Raw genomic sequence first — 12,055 nt, 5'->3', positions numbered from 1 at the left:
GATGATGTTGAAGGAATATATTTACGTCCCCAGTTCGTCGTGTTTCGGTTGGGGGCCATGCCACAAGAGTAGTACAAATTAAAGATATACAGCCTAAGAGACGCAGCTAAAGATTCAAACACGATGATGGGAGGAGTCGGATCAATGAGAAGCAACGACATCAACGAAAGATTATCATAATAATCTGACATAATGAATTGCGGTTGCAATTATCAATAATCACCCGGCACCATTAGAATTGCTTGTAAGTACTAAGAGTCTGCTTGCAAGTGAGTAAAATAAGTCACGCTCCCTGGGAATTTAGTTCCAATGTGGTCCAAATAGTGTCCCAATATGGAACACTTGCAAGGCACCCCTGGAAATTTCCGACACATTGTGCTGCTTATGTGAGGTGACAACTTACCCAATTAAGCGACTGGACTGAGTAAACAAACCCGCGGTGTGCCACCGCCGGTGCTCTGCTACTAGAGCACAATATACAAGGTAGAAAGCTTATGGAACCTGCCGGTGTGCACCGCCGGTGCTCGATAGGAATGCCTAAAGGCTTAATTAAGTGGTTCTTCGACAACCGTGAGGCCACTTTACTAACTAGGATATGTGGGAATAATAGGTGGGGGACTGCCTGATTCGGCCACTTTACTCCGTATTTACTTCTATTTACTTCTATTTATTCTAGGTAATTTCGTTGGGCGCTGGGCGGCGTCTTAATTTTGAGCACTCCTGATATTAATCTAACATCATGGTTGCGGAAATTGCGAGCCGGATAGCTGGAAATTCCACACCTCGTTGCAACCTCATTGCACATTTGATATCAGAGGGTTCATGCTGGGAGATCTGAGGAATCAGAATCGATCAGCTTGGTTCGAGGGACTTTCATCGATAAGATATAAACTTTCGACTCCAACCCTCCCGGCCAAGCTTCAACATTTACTGTGTCAAGTGATCACTGGCTCACGGCGGTCCATGGAGGGACAAGTTGAAGTGTGCGGTTCGGAAGTTGAGGATCGCGGAATATACATGTCATTACCACATGACGCTCAGTCATGTTACAATCTCATCTGGCGCATGAATAAAAACTTGGAACGAGAGGTCGAGAAAGTCGGTTCAAGTGGACGCCGGGGTTACGACAAGGACCTGCAGGGATGGAAGGCGGAAGCACACGATCTCGGCAACTGCAAACCTCGAAGGAGGAAACTAGCCTTTATCGGTAGGACAGGAGCTGGAAAAAGCACGGCTATCAATGCCATATTGGGAGCCCCAGTATTATCAACGCGAGCAGACGTGAGTGATGATTGTCACCTACTATTACTACGTTAAGCTTAAGCGCTCACTGATCGGAACTATAACTGAACTACATCTCGCAGGGGTCAGCTTATTCACTGATACTTCACCCTTATTTATTCTGACGCTTTCGGCACGTTGCGTGAGTAGCGCGTGTACATCTGTCCAGACTGAAATAATCTACGAAGATTTGCCCCCTTCAACTTGGAGAGCAAGCGTCAAGTTTATAGAAAAAGACGAGTGGAAAAAAGTAAGTTTTCATGACCTTCTCTTGCACCAGACATACGGGCTGATGTTCCATAGACTCTGCATAATCTTCTAGATGATATCAGGTAGGTGTTCACTAAAAAGCTTTGTTTCCGCATCACATCCATCACGTACAGCGCTGTTTGTGAAGGTGGTGGTTTGAATATTGGACGTGATGATCTCAGACCTGCGTTGGATGCGTGGAAGGCTTTAAAAGAGGAATGTATTAATTCTCTATTTCGATGCTACTACGTAGTCTATGCTGATGCCGCTGTTGGTACAGGTTTATCCTCAGTAAGGCATGGCTTCAAAATCTGAATTTTCATTGACTATTGCTTGCTGTAGTCTTCGTACACTATCATTCCCCCCGCCTCATCAGGACGTACATACACTCCTGGACCATGAAACTGTGGTGTCCATAGTTGGTACCGACATTCAGACGACGGGCACTGGCTTTGATCGTCTGGAGCTGCAGGAAAGTTGACAATGAACATTTCATACTCCATTGATATCTCTAAACCACGCACAGCTCCGGCCGTATCTGACTTCGTTGGAGGAACAGCTGGTACGTCACCTAAATCTTAAAACCGTGGATGACCCTGTGATCATTCAATGTCCTCCAGTCGGAGCCGTCCCTATGGCATCTGGTAGACAGGTAAACATCTCAGCGACACTGATCGTGTGGTGCCCTCATTTTCAATTTTAGTGTTCGTATTTACGGAGCGTTCGAAGTGCTCGCATCTGGTGCAGTCACACTTGTGGACGTTCCTGGTTTCGGGGATGCCAACAAAACAAGGTTTGTAACGCTGTAGATATTTATTTATTTGCACTGATAGCATCTTCGCAGAACTAAGCGTACTAAGGAGTACTTGAAAAATGTTGAAGTAGTAATACTAGGTTCGAAAAGCGAGATGAATAGTTTCATCTTAACACTAATATTTGTATCAGTGGCAGACATCAAGCGTGCAGCTGATGACCAGGTAAGACAGACGAATATACTGATATAATTTGACTTGTCAATTCCATCGCTAGGCCATGCACATCTACTTTGAGAAATTGTAAGTGCTCACAACTTCCAGGAACTGTATGCCCATGTGTCACAGCTTGCATCAAATGATCGCAATAGATGGCCGCGTAGAATCGCTGTTGATCTTGCTTACCGGAGCGGACGTATGTCGCCGTCGTTCCCTCCGTCCATGTACCTCACACATTTATACTAGATACGAATCAATGAGGATCAGTTGCATCATCTTGGTTCAAACCAACGCCAGATAATTCAGAACATGTGCCAGGTACATATGCTAGGTTAAGTCAACATCAACTTTACGGCACTTATGCATGCAGTAGGAGATTGACCGTCTCAGCGAAAGCCTGGATGAGCAAGAAAAACAATTAAACATGTTCTTTCTCGAGTTCTACATGGCTCCGAAAGATGGTCCTGAGTTTGTGGGACTGTCGGAGCGTCTATACTCGACCAGAGAAATGGTTTGACATTCATTTAGTTCGAGTACATGAATGGGTCTGACCTAATTTTCGATCCAGAAAGACCAGACAACCAGACAGCTTCAACTGGCAAAAGCTACCAAAGACACATACATTGCAGTGCGTATACCTATTCGGTGTCTTGATATTACTCATGAGCATTTGGTCAGCACCAACGATCTGCTCGGGCACGAAATGTCTTTCTGGAGCTCTATCGTCAAGTGTACTGTAGTATTAAGCAGGTATGTAGATCAACTTTCTGCGATGTAACACAGTCAATTCTTCTTTTATCAGGACTCTACCTGTCAACCTCCTTCGCTACCTATTTTCTGCATTGGAAGCATGGACTACACCCAACTTTTGGTGACGAATAAACGACACCGAGCTCCGGTGGTTTTTACTGATCTCGAAGATGTTTGTCTCACCTCTGGCTAATCGAAATATTATTGCTGATAATCTTCCGAGTCTAGACTGGTATTCCGCAGTTGTGTCGTTACATTCACGATTTTGGTTGCAAGAAAGCGATCTCAGATATCAATGCTCACGCGCACAGGTCCACTTTGCTGTGGGAATCAATTGAGAGCTACTTTCTTTCTTCACGGCGAGATTCGAGGCTCGCAGCCTATGAGGATGCAGCAAGAGGTCTGATGGAAACTCTCAAAGATGTAAGTCATGAGCTCATTTTATAGTACGAACTTACTAATTCAAGCAAAAGACTGTCGACGAGATATGCAAAACTTCAGGAGCCAAGATGGACAACAGCATAAATGAACTGGAACAATCTCTCCGAAACGAAGCCGAAAAGGTAGGCATCAGTCGCATCACACTGTCTGCAATGACTGGTTAGTGTTCACGGAATATTGACCATACGCTAGGTAGCTGAGCGCAGTCTCGACACCATTAAGGTGCTCGGAGAGCATCATCAATGGCGCAGCTACCGTACTCTCATGCGCCGAGAGGGTGAATGGCGATCGACAGATCTCAACGAGGACCTTACCCTTGGCATATTAGAGGGTAATGCATCAAGGTTTGTCGCTTAGTGACAGTGAAGCTGCTCATCTGAATTGTCGGGAAAGTGTGTGGCACAGGTTATTTAACGATTTTCTGAAAACAGAAATCTATTCACTTGTTGTGGTAAGCACCATGGCGCACCGCGCACGATTTACGACCTATTGACTTGATTGAAGGATATCTCGGATCGTTCCAATGAGACAATCAGAGCTATCAGTAAGTATTCTACTCCACGGATGAAGCAACCCAAATGTCAACCTCATTTCTGTGCAGAGAATCGAGCCCAACGAACAACAGTAATCGCACCACACATCGACAATGCATGTAACTTTATACACCCATTTGATATCGTCAATCATGCACGAGACCAGTACATGTCAGCCATTTTGACAATGCAACGGTAAGGTCTTCCGCTGTCGTCACGATCTGTTTACATATCGACCGTGTCATCGCAGGGACTTTTGTGGGTCCTTGAAGGGACTTATGCGCGCCGCACTGGAGGACCATTATCGTTTTGTTGGAAGGGAATCTGGTGTGGGAATGTTTCAACGGATGAAGGTGGGTAAAACCCCGACTCTTTGTAAAGATCCGAAATGTTGTCTTACAATAGGCCCAGGATCTAAATGAGGAACAATTCAGTCCAAAGAAGGCTCAAGAGTTATATACTAGGCTCATTGACCAAGTCATGACAGCTGTCCGAATGGCAAGGAATAAGGGGGAAACAGCACTCGACGAAGCACTCGCCCGTCTGTATGCAATCATTGAACGTTCTCTTGTCTGTAGGTTACGCCGCCTTCAATCTGAACAGGCATCAATTGATTTTGATGCCAGGTGTGCAGGGAGATGATCAAATATGCAAGACCACACGGAGGAATATGCAGAAATTTCTCGACGAAGAGTACAGCGCACCGCTGGCAGAGGTGACGATCATTACGGATAGGTACAAAGAGCACGGCGACACAGCGCTAAGATGGTGATAATAGTAACCATATATCAATATACACATATGTAGCAGTGAGGTTGGAATCGTACATTATGATATGGTTTGGATTCAGCGCCGAGATTCACCTTTGCAAATACCCAAGATCTTAGGTACGGGCGAATAGTTACCAGTACAGATATATCAAAGTATGGGCAGCAACATGAAAAAAGCGAAATGCAGAACAAGAAAGCAGCCAGAACTCTGATGGATGACGTGTACAACACGCGCAGAGGACTCTGGGAGCGTGAGCGCGGGTGAGAGGAATGGTATGAAGTGAATGATAAAAGCATGGACAGTGAGAAAGTTTGATGTTATGATAGGTTCGTCGATCTCTGGCGCATGCGCTCCCGCGAGCATGGGACGACATATAAAGAGAATGCAGGGAGCAATCCGACGGCAATTGTGTGAACGGCTGTGGAACTAGTCCCGAACATCTGCGAAAAATCCTCAGGTGATGATCGTAGCCGGTGCTTTGCATCGTGTTGCCGAAGCTGGGAATCGGCTGGCTGTAGATTGAACATCTCGATACAAAGATGGACTGCTTACCTATATCGAAAACAACTGAAGCAATGATTATCGGTAGTCCGGGAGCAAGCTACGGAACCCACCACGAAGGTTACTAATGTGACGGCGTTCCCACCAAATCCATCTTATGACGAAGTCAGCGATGACGGTCAGAGGTCTTAAAATGATTGTATGGCCAGTGATAGCCTTGCGCAGAACTAATCCTCGGCTTGTCAGTGAGCTGTACCCGTACTACTTACATGGCAACACTGGAGCCTGCGTCGATGCATTACTATGATTCATGCGAGTGAAGGGATTTGTCGAGCATACGATTTGTCCGACATAGAAGATTCTCGGTGATTGGCATTAGCCTGACCTATGTCACGGCGAACAGATATGAAAGAAGCAAACAAACAACGTCGTCAGACGAGGAGGAGTGGAAGCTTGGATCACTGTTCGTTAGCTCGTGCGCGAGTCTATCATTCATCTAGTGACGAACCATCATGCAAAATCCGCAAACGAGCCACTGACTGGACTGGATCAACTGTGGTTGCGATGAGAAGACTGTGCAGATCCAAATCCGTCGAAGAAGTCTAATCTCAGCGTTTGTTCAGCGTTATTACTTGTACAACCATGCCTACACATAAAGTATAATCTAATGCAGTCCAATCCTAAGGTTGTCTGTCGCAAATAAAATAAAAAAAGCGTCCTAAATAGTCGGTACAATCTTCCGAATATGCGCTGGAACGAGTGCAGCAGGTAAAGGCGCAATCTTGTCAAGTGGGGCGCGTTTTGCAAGTGCCAACAACGTCAACCTCAGCTTCTTGGCTACAGGGTCCTCCTCTGCCCCATCCATATCCATCGCATCGTCCTCAACCTTCACCCCATCATTTTGCTGTACCTTCCGGTCAAGCTCCTCTAGCGCTTGAACGGCACACTCCAATGCCTGCTCTAAGACTGCAGGACCCTCGGGAATTCCGAGGTCACCTAAACCAGCTTTCTCCAACTCATCCGGAGTTCGGATAAGCGCTGCCATATCCAACTGCTCGTGTTGTAATGCCTGTATCAGACGGAACACCGTTGGCCGGAATGTGAGGCTGGCTGCCATTTGTGCTTCCATCGCTGGTGACAGAGGCTCTTTCAAGACTGAGTGCAGATATGCCGCTGTGGTGCAAAGTAGCTCGTGCCGGCCACGAGTGACGACATCAACTAGATGTTGCTCCACGTATCGGGCCACGGACGTGCCAAGGGGGTGGGTATGTTCCGTCTGGTGCTGTGTCACGTAAGCGGTCGAACAACTTCGGGAAAGTAATGAAGGATGACTCACAGAAATCTCTTCTGGCGGGCGAACAAATTCGGCTATGCTTCTAACGTAGGCGAAGCCATTAACTCCACCGTATACCACGTCTCGTACGTAGTCCCATGCCTCCTCGGCTTTCTCATCCGTCCAGTACTCGCTGTCAACCCCGGCTTTCAAACTTCTTGTAATGGGGCGGTTCTCAATACTGGCTCGTATAGACGTAGCCAGTCTCTCTTCGGAACATGCCGACGCACCTAACTCTGCCCCCAACACCGCAAAAGAACCAAAATCAGATGGAAATGGATCGCGTTGGGACTCTGTTGACTGAGGCTCTTCATCTTCTTTCTCTTTTAGTTTTGCCCGTGTTGAAGCATTGCGGACAATCGTCCAATGCCTGCGTCGTGGTGTGGATTGCGAAGTTGAGGCCGCAAGAGTGGCTAGCGTTGGAGACGGACGTGTGGAAGGCACATTAACTGGCCCTGGAAAGAGGGGTTGCGCTGTATCATCTGTTCGAAGAGAAGGGTAAAGTGGATTAAGTTGAGGTTTAGATAGCGATTCAGGCACCAAGACGTTGAGGAGGGAAAACGGATCTTCCACTAATATATCGTTAGAAATGTGCAGCACGTATGAGTAGAAAGTTTCGCACTCTCTGTGTAGTCGAGACTACCGTCATGAAGATGGGGCAGGCCCTCCTTCTCAATTCTCAGGCGTTCTTTTTTAGTTCTATAACGCTTGCCTTGACACGAAGGTAACATTAGAAACTTTGACTCAAAATGCTGCTCCGAAAATAATACCTTTGATTTTCAGCGCAACCATCATTTTTGCCCAGTCAGAACCAGGGGGAAATGCCCCAACACCTTCCTTGGAGCCAGGAAGTCTCCCTTCTGCATCAATGCCCTCTGAGATACCCGCCGATGCACCCTTCTTGTAAGGTCCTCGAGGCCCACGCCTGATATAGTGTTGGGGAACAGAAGACGGGGCGGGCGACGCGGCAACTTGACTCCCTTCAATCTCTCTCGGAGTGGATGTCGTGATATGATCGTCGTCCTCATCAACATTCAAAGCAGCATCCTCATCCTGCTCCACATCAATGTTCCAATCCGTCTCGTATTCAATCACATGCGCAGATGCCTTGGCGATATGGTCGAGTCCCCATGCTTCAAGGCGTTCCGCTTCCGTGTGATAGATCGTTCCGGGAGGATTGAATATTTTGGCATTGTTGACAACTAGGCGGAAGTCTGTCTGAAGAAAGGGAAAAAATGTAGAGTTCAGCTCGTGTCGCGTGATGCCCCCTCTGCAAGTGTTCCATCCAACCATGCAGTCTAGCCACCTTGTTTCTTTAAAATTGTTTGTGTGAACACTGAATTATCTGAATCGCAAGACCGTATGGAAGGCGTGGAGACGACCCACTGCAGCAGGGTTGAGGTGGAGTATTACTCACAGTAAACTCTTCCAATGAACGGTACTTTCCCCTGGCGACCTTCGTAGACATCGTCCCAAGATCCATAGGATGTTTAATCAGTTCGGCGTATCCTTGAACTCGTGACGGATCCACAGGGGAAATAAAAAATGCATAATCATCCTTCCTGTAATGTCACACATCCATCAGTATGCGCATGTAACAAAACACCCCTCTCACAAACAGCGACTCACTTCTTCAACTGCCCAATCAGCTTCGCCAATACCTCCTTCAATGGCTTGAGCTTCATAGGCCTTGGCGCTTTCTTCATCTCTGCATCCTGCATGGAACTAAGGTTTTTCAGTTTTGACTTCTTTCCCATCTTTGCGGCCTTGATGGCTTTGAGCGAGGGCAAGACAAGCGTAATTCCAGATGGAACATGACCGTTCTGCCTAGTTCCGACAGCTGATTGTGACGTGGAGGCACCATCTTCATCTGCTGCAAAAGAGTCGAAATCGTCCATGCTCGAACAGTGGGTGTGTTGATTATGTAATGGTGCCCGAGATAAGCAGGGACGATGATCTAAATCTTAGCGCGGTTGGCGAGTATCGTCCATATGGCTTGTCATCGATACGTCGATGCATTTCTGGTTTCATACACGAGTCGACTCATTCGTGTTTCAGGGTGGGTTTCTATTTATGCCGTATCGTTTTTTACCGAATCGTCCGTGTCCATCGCCAGGTAACGACTTCTTCTTGCATGCAAATTCTACTTATTCCCGCACTAGTGAATTATTTCAAAGAGGTCGTTTATGGCTGGGGGATTCAAACGAACCTCCTGCTAAATTAGCGGAGGTTTGCGGTTTATATAGGTGGTATTACACCTCTGGGTCTAGGCGAGGTGACCGTCAAACACTGAATAATCCCACTTCATTATGCGGTTACCGCGGAACCTATGGGATCTTCGTCCGTGTCGATTTGGCTTTTCTCACCCCAGCTCCACAGCAGTACTGGCACGAGGCTGCGGATGCCGTGTGTTGTTCTGCTATAGGTGCGATGTGAATTTCAAAACCATAACGCTCGACCTCAATTAATATTTTACTATGACAGTTCATTTTATAATCAGCGCGGAAACCTATTGAAATGGCCGCGGAGTACCCCGAGCGAAACCTCAGGTCGTTACTTTCAAACGGAATATAATTAACGCGCCACCGCAATCGGTTTCAAATTCCAACGTTGTGGTGGAGGCGCTCCTCAGGGTTGATGATACTTAAATTTTCCACAGGTTGATCTTTGCATCGTGGCGCAGTAATTTTACGGGGAGATTGCCGTTGATTAACTATCAACATTGTCCCTGCATAAGCCTCATGCTTGACTATTTTTTGGGCGTCAGGCTGTATCTGGGTTCGAGTTGGATCCGTTCTCATCGTCTTCGGACTTGGCATCGTGACGCACGTTGCAACGCTTCACACCGGAGCGGTGAATTCGCGGCTATCGAGGTTTGGGTAACTACGTATGAGTGCGCAAAGGAACGAGATTACCTTGGTTAGGCATACGGCGGCGATTGTTTACATAGAAGGTGAGGCGATGAGCTGTGCATGACTCACATGTCATGATGAAGTGTATACGACTGCGTCACGACGAGTGAGACATATATGAGAAAGTAGATGAGGGTGCCGACGGGTGCCTTTGGAGGTGTAGACTATGTATTTTAATGTTATGAATGTCATGGTGATTAGTTGTATCGTGGCATCGCGGACTGGAGTGGATTAAAGTTAATCGCGTGGGGTATCGGACGATTACGGGATAGAATTCCCATGGACTAGAGTGAAATGAATACTTCTCGATATCATTTTCACAGCCACGGAGTTTAAATGAGGAATTAATGGACCTTTAATATGAGCCGAAATAGGATTGTTCCTGAAGAAAAAGCATGTAACTTTTTTTTATTGGTAAGAAAACGTTGCCGGGTGGAGGCGTTCGGGAATGACACGTAAGGAAATCGGGGATATATACATAAACTACCTTTACAATTGTCAAATTCTCAAGTTGACCGTAACCCGACCCATTCATTATCTCTCTCATTTCAGCTTCCAAGGTTGTCCATGTGTTCTTAATTTCACAACTAACCAACACCTTTTTTCATTCATTTATTTCGTTTTATTCAATGTCTACTCCGACGACGGCTAATATTCCATCAAACTGTCATACGCCCTCTCCGATTCCTTCACGACGCATTCAACACGAGCATCGACTTCCTCATCACGATACCAACAAACGTACACGAAGGAGCAACTCAGAAAATATGACTGTCGAACAACCTTCTTCCGCCTCTGACTCTTCATCACAAAGTGGTATGGCAGACAACGAAACAGAGCCAGAACAACAGTCAGAACTATCTTCTCAAACCGCTCCAGCTCCTAAGAAGAAACGCACACGCACTCTCACGACTCCGCACCAATCTGCTGTCTTACACGCACTCCTCGCACAGGTATATTTCTTCGCTCACAAACCAACCTTATCAAGGCGTCTAATCGTTTCCTTTAGTCTCGCTTCCCGACAACAACAATGCGTGAGGAGGTAGGCCGCCAAATTGGTCTCAGTGCTCGCAAAGTCCAAGTATGTAACATGCTCATGTGAATATCATACCTTGCTCACAAATCTTCATGACAGATCTGGTTCCAAGTCAGTTCTTCCAGCTTTTTTCCGTACTCTTTTGTTAAAACTCATATCGATTCGTGATAGAATCAGCGCCAGAAAGCCAGGCGTCCCCAGAGTGATTCTGCACCGTTATCTCGTCCAGCTCATTTTGGGCCCTTCCCAGGCGCTCCGCAATCAACTTCTTCCTCCCATACAGCTCTTGATGTTGGTATGGCGGAATCATTCCCCGACATCTCAGGAGCTTGTGCTCCGCGGAACCCCGTGCCTAGATCAGGTCCGCCACTTGATCCTGGGCTTTCAGGTCCTGGTATACCCGGACGGTGCACGTCACCCTACCCCACCTCTTCAGAAGAGTATCCCCGCATTGCAGCGAGTCCCGACTCCACCTCATCAATGCAAAACCGCAGCTCTCGCGGCCTTGAGGACTTTCCCAGCCTCACGCTACGCGAACCTGTTCCCCGCATCCTTGCGTCACGCTCATTTTTAATGCACGAGGGCGCACAGTCCCCTCCCTCCTCGCGAGTGCTCCCACCCATTCACTTTAGTGCCTTGGAATCACGCATCAGTACTGACCCTTACGTGTCACCAACGTCCTCACTACCTCCCTCTCACCCATCTTCTACCAGCATTATGCACCAACACGAGCCCACACGCCACACAGAGCGCACCTCCACAGTGACAGGCATCCCGCCTCCTTTCGCACTGCAACCCCAGCCACAGTGGGATCCGAATAGCTTTGCGCCATTCACCCGCCCGGAGTTCGCTTCATTTTCGAGTCCATCAAGGTCTGGGAGATTCCTCTCCTCTGAATCTCGTGATCGCTTTGCTCCCCACGTCTCCCCAGAATTGCACAACACAAGGGAATATCATCCATTCTCAGGCGAGCGCCAGCTCACCTCACCCTCGGTTCTGCGTCCGTTCAACACTTTCCGTGATATAATCGATCCCAGAGGGTACCCTGCACGCGAGTCCTCATCTAAAGACGCCAGCTCCAAGCGCTTAGACGATGACGAACCCCGCCGGAACCGTTGATAATCTCTTTCCCCACCTGTGCATAATGCTGACGCTGACGCTTTTGCGCTCATTTCGATTCACGATTGAAATATTCACGCATTCCATGAAGAAAAAAATGATGAGTTTCCCTAGCCAGCCCCGATATACCATGCTCGTTCCTTACCGCAACCACCGTA

The 12,055-nt window shown here is 47.4% G+C and overlaps 3 protein-coding genes across 3 annotated transcripts; 2 read left to right on the top strand and 1 right to left on the bottom strand.

The window, feature by feature from the left end:
- Window positions 1-721: 721 nt before the first annotated feature.
- HD556DRAFT_1539170 (uncharacterized protein) lies at window positions 722-5,260 on the top strand (the record flags this gene model as incomplete). The annotated part of the gene is made up of 28 exons (XM_041309708.1): window positions 722-1,282; window positions 1,431-1,531; window positions 1,585-1,613; window positions 1,665-1,746; window positions 1,811-1,821; window positions 1,873-2,002; window positions 2,057-2,092; window positions 2,151-2,182; window positions 2,234-2,323; window positions 2,375-2,424; window positions 2,476-2,507; window positions 2,560-2,585; window positions 2,631-2,697; window positions 2,748-2,819; window positions 2,875-3,012; window positions 3,070-3,129; window positions 3,180-3,251; window positions 3,304-3,423; window positions 3,480-3,674; window positions 3,719-3,814; window positions 3,885-4,036; window positions 4,086-4,143; window positions 4,197-4,236; window positions 4,294-4,420; window positions 4,476-4,578; window positions 4,631-4,766; window positions 4,804-4,960; window positions 5,113-5,260. The coding sequence occupies exons 1-28, from the start codon at window positions 823-825 to the stop codon at window positions 5,258-5,260; spliced, it is 2,820 nt and encodes a 939-aa protein (XP_041154704.1). The 5' UTR covers window positions 722-822.
- Window positions 5,261-6,094: 834 nt separating this feature from the next.
- HD556DRAFT_1409666 (uncharacterized protein) lies at window positions 6,095-8,792 on the bottom strand. The gene is made up of 6 exons (XM_041304124.1): window positions 8,460-8,792; window positions 8,248-8,392; window positions 7,601-8,048; window positions 7,453-7,542; window positions 6,834-7,402; window positions 6,095-6,779 (listed from the first exon to the last, which is right to left on the bottom strand). Exons 1-6 carry the CDS (start codon window positions 8,726-8,728, stop codon window positions 6,216-6,218), a joined length of 2,085 nt encoding a protein of 694 aa, XP_041154703.1. The 5' UTR covers window positions 8,729-8,792; the 3' UTR covers window positions 6,095-6,215.
- Window positions 8,793-10,371: 1,579 nt separating this feature from the next.
- HD556DRAFT_1246896 (uncharacterized protein) lies at window positions 10,372-11,897 on the top strand (the record flags this gene model as incomplete). The annotated part of the gene is made up of 4 exons (XM_041298646.1): window positions 10,372-10,695; window positions 10,752-10,823; window positions 10,878-10,889; window positions 10,950-11,897. 4 exons carry the CDS (start codon window positions 10,372-10,374, stop codon window positions 11,895-11,897), a joined length of 1,356 nt encoding a protein of 451 aa, XP_041154702.1.
- Window positions 11,898-12,055: the final 158 nt, after the last annotated feature.

This window comes from Suillus plorans (genome assembly GCF_016647745.1).
Source record: "Suillus plorans strain S12 chromosome Unknown HD556scaffold_80, whole genome shotgun sequence".
NCBI classification, from domain to species: domain Eukaryota; kingdom Fungi; phylum Basidiomycota; class Agaricomycetes; order Boletales; family Suillaceae; genus Suillus; species Suillus plorans.
The sequence above is the reverse complement of the archived record's forward strand: the minus strand, read 5'-3'. Positions and strand labels throughout refer to the sequence as shown.

Excerpts from the sequence above, each read along its gene's own strand:
- HD556DRAFT_1409666 (XM_041304124.1), bottom strand. The coding sequence starts at position 8,728 with ATGGACGATTTCGACTCTTTTGCAGCAGATGAAGATGGTGCCTCCACG. Across the intron at positions 8,393-8,459 it reads CTGATTGGGCAGTTGAAGAA|GAAGGATGATTATGCATTTT; the intron begins GTGAGTCGCTGT and ends GTGACATTACAG. Across the intron at positions 7,403-7,452 it reads TAGTCTCGACTACACAGAGA|TGGAAGATCCGTTTTCCCTC; the intron begins GTGCGAAACTTT and ends ACGATATATTAG.